Source organism: Varroa destructor, unplaced genomic scaffold, assembly GCF_002443255.2.
Source record: "Varroa destructor unplaced genomic scaffold, Vdes_3.0 BEIS01000006.1, whole genome shotgun sequence".
Classification (NCBI taxonomy): domain Eukaryota; kingdom Metazoa; phylum Arthropoda; class Arachnida; order Mesostigmata; family Varroidae; genus Varroa; species Varroa destructor.
In genome coordinates, this window is record NW_019211459.1 from 15,747,611 (window position 1) to 15,756,272 (window position 8,662).

Below are 8,662 nucleotides of genomic sequence, written 5' to 3' on the forward strand. Positions count from 1 at the left end.
ATATATATATATATATATATATGTATATATATATATATATATATATATGCCTTTAGTGTACATATAGATAGGTACATGTTTGGATATCAAAATAGCAGTGCAACACTGTGCAGTACAGAAGTTAATTGTGGTGTGAGGAAGTTTTTTTTTATAGTATTGATATGTTTTACCGTTCCCGGTTATAGCCAGAGTTTCAACGGACTGTACCAGGTTATTTGTGAAGGACTTACCTCGAGGATACACCGTGCTTACTAACGGTTGTTCGAAATCTGGGTAGTCACTTGTTCTCGAATGTCGATAGCGCAGTCATCTAATGGCTTTATTCATTGAGCTTGTGTTTCTTTCTACATGTGGGGCCATGTACTGTCCAATGGATTTTAGCGTTTGTGAGTGTTTCCTCCACAGAGACCATTTGATTGCTACTGATTTTGGTATTGATGTCATGCAGGACAGGTTTAACTAAACGTCAATGCATATTTAGAATGTTTAAAGGAGGTCTTCCCGCTTCTGTTAAACACGTCTAACACGAGGTGTGCGCAATGCAAGCGACTATAGAGTCAATTACAATAGCCCTGTAGATACCCGACAAACGTAAGTAGACTAGATACGTTAATTCAGCCTTTATCTAAGTGGAACTTCTTAACGTTTCGCCAACCATATCTTACACTAGAAGTTCTTTTAGTCAGCGAGCACTAGTTTTGATGAAGCTACCGCTGCGTTTCTGGTTAAGTTACATAAATGGTACTAGCAGGCGTTTTAAGGGACGATGCCGAACTTCCCCGGAGTATAACATAAAATTATATGTAAATGAATAACATAGACGGGCTTATCTGTTGTTAGATGAACTATCTACAATTTTGCATTTTATATATATATATATATATAAAATTATAAGAATGCATAAACGACGGAACATTTTAGTATGGGGACTACCTAAGAAATTACTTCAAAATCGAAGAAGCTATTTCTCTCTATTTATTATCATTAACAATTTACTTAAAACGGTGCAATCATAAGTTCGTCCAGTACATCGGCAAATCTCATACAAAAATCAACATATGATGCCCACGGAGAATTCATTTTCAACATGTACGAATACAAAGACAAAAAACCTTTTACTCGTACTTAAAAGGTAAGTACTGGCTAACTTTGCTATACTAACTTTACCGTGTAGTCTTCATACGATTTGCAGACACGTTAATTAATGAACTCAGAGAAAGCCGATAGCAGTTACTCACCTAGTTCAAGCTAAACATTTTTCTGAACTCGTTATTCGTTTTATCATCGCCCTTGCATATGTTTTCCGCAAAAATTTCTCATGTTATTACTATTATTATTATTTTATATTAAGATTATATTATTTTATTAATAATTAAACGTTTGTGTATCTGTACACAAGAAAATTTAATCTGACAATAATTAATCAATATTGTTATGAATATTATCAAGCTGATTTGCTTTATTATTCCATCGCTTAAATGACAATTATAAATCTAAACGCGATTATTTCTTCACGTTAGTCGCGAGTTAGGTTAAGCTTTTAAAGATGGAGATTTTTACGCGTGATGCACAGTGCAGACAAAAGCCAACATATGTATGGCTCAGACCGTTTTTATATGACCACATCCATGTTAACACTAGAATAAACTGACATTTGCTTCACAAAACATCCCGGTAATCGATTCGAATAACTAATAGATCAATCAATTATAGCTTTCGTTACGCCTATTTGCTGGAATATAATAATGATGACAATGTCTAGTTACTTAGACTTATTTCGAGATATTCCTGGTGACCTTATTGGTGAAAAGAAAGAACCAACATTTGTTTGGATAAAATAGAATAATTATATACATATCGGATTGTACGATGCATGAATAACGTTGCCTACTTCAGTTACAGATGCTGGCTGCGTACCATTGACGAACGCCGTTCTATCAAGACACTACCTTATACTGCCAAATCATCAGTACTAGAATTTGAAAGCGATCGGCTGAACTATGCGACGTACCTTTATTGGCACGGAAGTGTAGCCTAATAAAATACGCAGTACAGCTGCTGCCGGTTTCGTTATTGAACAGTTTTTACGAGTGTATTCTTTCTCGGCTTGCCTGCCATACTCCCAAAGCGTTTATCCCGTTACCACAATGACAAACTTTTTGCGTAGCTTTTGTAGCTGAGAACTTTCCTTTTTATCTAGAACGACAAAAGGACATGAGATCAATTAATGTGCTTGCAAAAGTATATAGCACTTAAAAGTAATATGCAAATATGTGTGTTTCTGTGAACGTTCCAGCTTCAGTGATTCGCCATGGCCTACACATAATCTCCCAGGTAAACGATCTATATATGGTGGTTCCGTATTATCATATGATGATAGCGACAATGAGTACAAGTATTATGCATGTTGTCGTAATTAATGATTGTTAATTATTGTGGGTTTTTATTACTTTAAAGTTCTCTCATGGCAAACTGCCCGTTCACATACACAATAGTTATGACGGGATTACGAACAGTTACAATAGGAACGTATAGATTACACGCTGTTTGTTTTGTTACTTTTTTCCATTTCATCCCATACAGCTAATGGCGCAGTCTAGTAGCAGCGCCGCAAGTGTAAGTAGTAGCGACAAAAGAAAACAGCCTCGAGGGGCGATCCGTCGGCCGCACTGGCCGCCGAAAATGCTTCGCTGTGAATTCTGTGACTTCACCACCGATAAGAAGCTCTTCCTTGACGTACATCAGCGCAAAACACATCGGGATCTTAAGTCGTTTAAATAACGGACCAATCTTCTATTTCTTCCAAGTCAAACGATTATATCAGCGCCAGCGAAAGAAACGTAACATGCAACAATCACGCGGGTCATCTGGCGCGACTCTGCTCATCAGAGTGGATCAAAAAGATTGATCCTCACCAACATCATCTCCCCTTTGTTAACAAAGTGATGCATTATCTAGAAGTAGTCGATATATCTAGCCAATTTAAGCAATGTTTCTGTTTTTACTGCATTACTTTCGGGTATGTTTTTATTTTTCTCGCGTCACACTTAGCCCAGGTGTCATTCGGCCTAATAACGATAGGTTTAGGTATTTCGGAAGATTTTTTTGCAACTTGCGCAAATTACTAAGCTTGGGAATTAACGCAATTTGATTGTTGCACATTTTCATGCTTGAATCTCTTGCAGGAAATAGTGCCATTATTGAAAGAAAAATGGCTTTTTGTTAGACAACTACAAACTCGAGAGCATGTACTATGGCACGCTTTGTTACATGCATGATTATCAGAGAGAAAAAAATTACGATATATGCGGTTTCTTCCTTCGTTTCGAACAGCCATATTTGCTATGGCGTATTTAACGCGTGTTGCATATATTCACGTGTTCTAGGTGTGTGTGTGTGCATGTGGGTCTGAGCGTGTGTCTGCGCGTATGGGTGCGTGTGTGTGTGTGTGTGTGTGTGTATATATAAGCACGTGTGTGTTAGTAGATACAGAAACGCTGACAGATAAATATTAACGAATGGCATCGATTTTGAGTGTCGATACTTAAAAGATGTGTGATAAATCTGACGGCACTTAGCAAAGTGTTAAGAGCAGAAATTAAGCTTATGAAGAGTCGACGTAGACTGACTGAAGGTAAATATCCTCTACGAAATTCGATAAATCTTTTTAACTTCTAAGACTTAAATAAATTCTGTTCGACTTTTTGGTTGCTAATAGTTTGGCAAATTCAGGGTGGAAAACCGCGTATGTCCCTGAAGAAGAGACTAGATTTTTTACGTGTCGATCTTTATAATATTCTAGCTTGCCTTCTATACATGCAAATCGGTCTCAATACTCTTACAGGATGTTCGAAAAGTTAAGTCTTTACGTTTCAATAGGTTCTTGCAACTCGATAAAAGAGATACCATGTAAACTGTTTAGAAACAAACGCAGCCTTACGGGTACTCCTATGGTAAATGGTATAATATTTTTAAAGGCCATAGGATTGCACGGCTCCTCAATTACCCTGTATTTAATTATCAATGTCGATATGTTGTGAGCTTGTTTCTTTAGAAAATTGCATTCACCATCTGTTGTTTCAAGGATGCTTTTTATCATAACAGTAAACGCTTTTTCACGAATCACTGTCAGCCTACTTTTCAAGCATCGTCCTAGACATTTCTGGCTTATTCTTTTGCTTTCCCTGAAGGCCAAATGCCCAAAAGTTTAGATTGGATTGACAACATTTAATAAAATGACATTTTCCTTTGTTTCGCATGTACATGCAAACAAATACTGTGCACCCGTCTTAAAGTGAGCAGCCTATTTCATTGGCTTTGGTACGTCCATAGGGTTGCCGTCTAGAAGCGTATGCCTGTCGGATTTTAAGTTGGTTTAACTTAACTGACCGATTTAACAGCATAACATAATCATTGCCTAATGTCCTTTGGAATTTTTCTGACCCTTGATCGATTCACAGTTTTTATTGCCACTCCGTATCATGTGTGCCATTGCATATCGAGTGAAAGCCATAATCTATCATACTTACGAGCGAGATTTACGTCTAAAAAGGGAATAACCTATACGGCCAAAGCAAAAAGTCCATAACGCTAGTACCGAAGCCAATTTAAACCCTGCTTGCAAGGGAAAATACGGCTCTCTAAAAATTATATGCGAATAGTAAATAACTTATCATAATAGTTCGGTAGAATTTTATTCAAGCTGTTTGATTGTGGAAGCCATCTTCCGCAGTTCCGTGGTTTCGGGTACGAAGAGGTGCCATGGTTATCAAGTGCTATATAAAGAAAAAACGGTTACGCAAGGTCAGCCGTATGTTGCTTGGAACGGCAAAAAATCGACACCAACCGACATTGGCAACGTGTCTGGTTTTTTCTCTATTCAGATGCAAAATTACGCATCCTTCATGTCACGCGCGGCAAATCTGCGTATGGCCACAACAAGGTAGATTAACGATGATCACGTTGCTTCGTCGAAACTATATAGTCTGTACATATCTTGCATACATTAAATATATATATATATATATATATAAATTAGACACGGCAGACTTATTATTATTTGCAATCAAATGTAATGTAATCGTAGTGCACCATATCGGTGGAAAGAAATAACTGACGGATGTATGCGATTTAGTAATATCTGTCAGTTCCGCTATGAATACACTTGAAAAAAACATATATATATATATATATATATATATATATATATGCGATATTTTTACGTTGCTCTGAAAAGCGTTGTTGGTGTGAGAACGGTGATAATATAAATTAGCAGAATGCGTCAGTTATTGAAAATCGAGTTATCAAATTATAATTGTACTGTATCTGCGAATTTTAAGTCATTTGATTTCGTTTAAACATTTGAGATTTATGCAAACAGAGCAATAAACTTAGTCATTAATTAGAAAACGGCATGTTCTTCAAATTTTGCGGTTTGAGACTACACGTTTTCGCTCAGTTTATGCACTATCTACGAATAATCTAAATGGGTTTTTTTTGGAGTAAAAAATTAATAGAACGCTTAACAGTTCTTTTGAGAATAGCCTCGCGGACGTTCAGGCTTCATAGAAACATCACATTTACATAAAATGACGCACCAACGAAAAACTGATGTTAAGCACATTTAGCTTATTATCATTGAATGACCTAACTTCATTTATGCACTAACGAAATGCTAGCATAATTAGGACGGGATTCAGTAGGAATCGGCCACGGCTCTCACAGCAAAACGCCTTTTTCATTATCAAATGAAGATCACTTGCAAGTAGTCTCAATCAACCTTGATGTTATCTATTTAATATATGAAAACGCAATGATTATTTAGTCAAACCCTCATTAATATATCGACGAGGGTGATACCCTCCAAATACGGTCTTGATATTTTTCGACAATGTTAATTGTAGTTTTTAAGATAGGCACGAAAAACCTTAGATTACCTGAATTCGTGCAGAACAGAAAACATCATAAGAAGCCACGTTGAGTATAGAATTTATCCAAAGGATTTTACGAAAGCTGAACCCTCATATCTAAAATAACGTAAATCGTTTGTTGAGATAATTCTTTCACGGAAGCGGAACAGGCGTTACTGAAATAATGCGTCTACAAGTTTGGTGTATCTACTCCATTTTCTATGTGTTTTCAAACAAAATTTCTACCTTGACATTTGTGCCGTTCAAGCCTTGTACATAAGCTGCATTTAATTTAGAGACAGGAGAGAAACAGGCGAAGGAAATGAATGTAAACGATAGGGAGACACAAATACCCATATGAGAGATGATAAATGCTGATATATAAAGACAGTGTACATTGTTGTTATCTGTGTGTAATACTACTATGATCATTATAAGCACTATTTAAAGATGTATGTGTAGATGTACGTATATATGTGCATCTGTACGAACGAAATAGTAAAGCAGAAAGAATGTAATGATCCTCGTGCGAATGGCCAGTGTTGAGACCCACAATCGAAAGTAATGAGGATGATGAACAGCAACGTGTAAATAAATATAAACACTGTGACAAACGAACACGCTTAGTGGATCTTCAAATACTGTGTTGTCATTTAGTAAGCAGCTGAAGGGTACAGATAGGATCTGGTCTAACAGAGGACAATTCTTCTAGAGGCATATGATTTGTGGATATTATAATTGTTTGTTTATTTTATCACTTCTGTGCTAATCTAGTGCATATTATATGATCGATGTTAATAACAATGTTTGTTTTGCCCTTTAGGTTGGATCAAGCGATTGCACCTGCAAAGAACGTGGCCACCGATTTGGCCGATGCAACTTTAACATGGCGCACTGTTTAATTAGGGCAACGCCGAAGCACTCCGAAAAATCGATCAATGGGCATTTATGACGAAAAAATAATTGTCAATTAACGGCCATATGAATAAAACCGTGAATATTAATTTAATCTATGTACTTTCGTCTGTTTTACTTTAAGTATGACATGCAATTCATTTGTAGTATGGTTGACAAGAGTTTTGTTGAACTACATCTTGTTATCATGTATGCTTTTTGACTCAAAAGGACATGCATTGTGCTCATAAACCTTGTAAAAATTATCTGTTATAATAAACAGAATAAGGTAGAAAATATCCTATATTTCTGGGATGCTCCATTTTCTTAATGATCTTCAAAAAAATAAAACGAGTACACGGCTAACATTGTTTATTAACTTAGAATAATAGAAAAGCATGGCGTGCTCATTGAATAACTTGTATGAGTTGAACGTGTCGATGACTTCCACTTACTGATTCCCTCGGTTCCCCACAAGATTCGTGCTGCAAGATCATCTCCTATTGAGTTTAGAGCTATTCTACAAAATTGAATGTTGCTTCATGAGTGAGGCTGAGTACGATCTAAAAGCATGTATTTGAGCCGTTGTACTATTTTTCCACAAACGCACGATTCGTTTCTATATGAGAAATTAAAGAGACGTTGAAGAACAAAGCATTGTTTCCTGTAGGTTCTGTATATATATATATAGTGTACGTTTCTCCAAATATCCTTTCTCTAAGCCTCCGAAGTACCTGTACTATCGGTTAACAATTAGCATCGGACTTAAAAAAGTGAAAAACGCGGTTTGAGTCCAGTTTTCGTTTGTGTTTCACATAAGCTGGTAGTCAGTCACAGAAAATTAAGCTAATAATATCCAACCAGAAATGCTTAAAGATTGTGCGAAAGTAAAAAGTACGAAACCCATTTTTGAAAAACACAAATACTAACATATAATTTGATTTACAATTCAATTTGCAGGACAGTAAAAGGGTTCTTGAAATAGGAATGCATGCACCTTGATTCCAGAGCAACTCGTTTGTAATTTTGAAGATAAGAACTATTTGATATAACCACGGCTGGCCAATATAGAAAAAAAGATCACTGTGAAGTAATTCTGTTTACATATAGCTTTAGTGCTGTGATCAAACCTCTCCGGTATCGACACTTAACAATACGCACTGGTTCTCTGAGAGCCTTTAGAATATTACCAATAATTTGCAGAGGCTGTGAACCTTGCTATAAATAGTATTTATTGTCTATCAAAACGGAGCAAATGCATTCATTTACGGCGTTACACAACATATAAGCAAGTCTTGACAAGACCTAATCTATTCAGGATCCTAAACAAGAATCTAGCAACTCTGGTTCCAAATATTGGAAGCACGGGTTAATGATGATCGGTGAGCAATCAAAATATCTCACCAGTTTCGCCAACATGATAAGAAATGAAGAGAAGTTAATCAAGAGCTACTATTAGTAATTGTTACACAGAAAATGCTGACAACTTATGGGCTCTTATCCAGTTTCTGGCGAATTTGGTCAAAACAAAATAAATGAAATATATAACAAGACCGCGCAGTGTTGTCGTGTAGTAGATGGTTGTCTATTAGTTTTATATGTTATAACAAACCTCAGCTATAACGTTATTTTCTAATAGTTAATTTTCAATTAAGTCGTCATATCGTTTGCTATTCTTGTATGTTGCATGTCTGAAAAGGGGTATTCTGCAGTTGCAAAAAAAAGTCATTATGCAACACTCAATAGGTTCTTTGTCTGTTCGTCTCTGTACACCAACAAGGAGCTAGTTAACGTAGTTGAACCGAAGAAATTTGCGTTAATGATACTTACCTCGCCACAATAAAGCTACGCATATATAT

General features: G+C 36.2%; 1 protein-coding gene across 16 annotated transcripts in view; it reads left to right on the forward strand.

Moving 5' to 3' along the window:
- The window catches only part of LOC147754911 (uncharacterized), a 27,963-nt gene extending 20,854 nt beyond the window's left edge, over positions 1-7,109 (forward strand). For 2 of the 16 annotated variants that reach the window (XR_015316216.1, XR_015316215.1), the window contains exons 3-4: positions 2,297-2,334; positions 2,584-6,548. Coding sequence is in view for 2 of the 16 variants with exons in the window: in XM_086973779.1 (XP_086829905.1) it covers positions 314-386; positions 2,297-2,334; positions 2,584-2,781 (309 nt within the window). In the remaining 14 variants the exon portion in view is untranslated. Of the gene's footprint in view, positions 1-245; positions 387-450; positions 2,335-2,583; positions 6,549-6,732 lie in introns of those variants that run through there. The other 14 variants (XR_015316206.1, XR_015316207.1, XR_015316217.1 and 11 more) reach the window with 13 other exon arrangements.
- Positions 7,110-8,662: the final 1,553 nt, after the last annotated feature.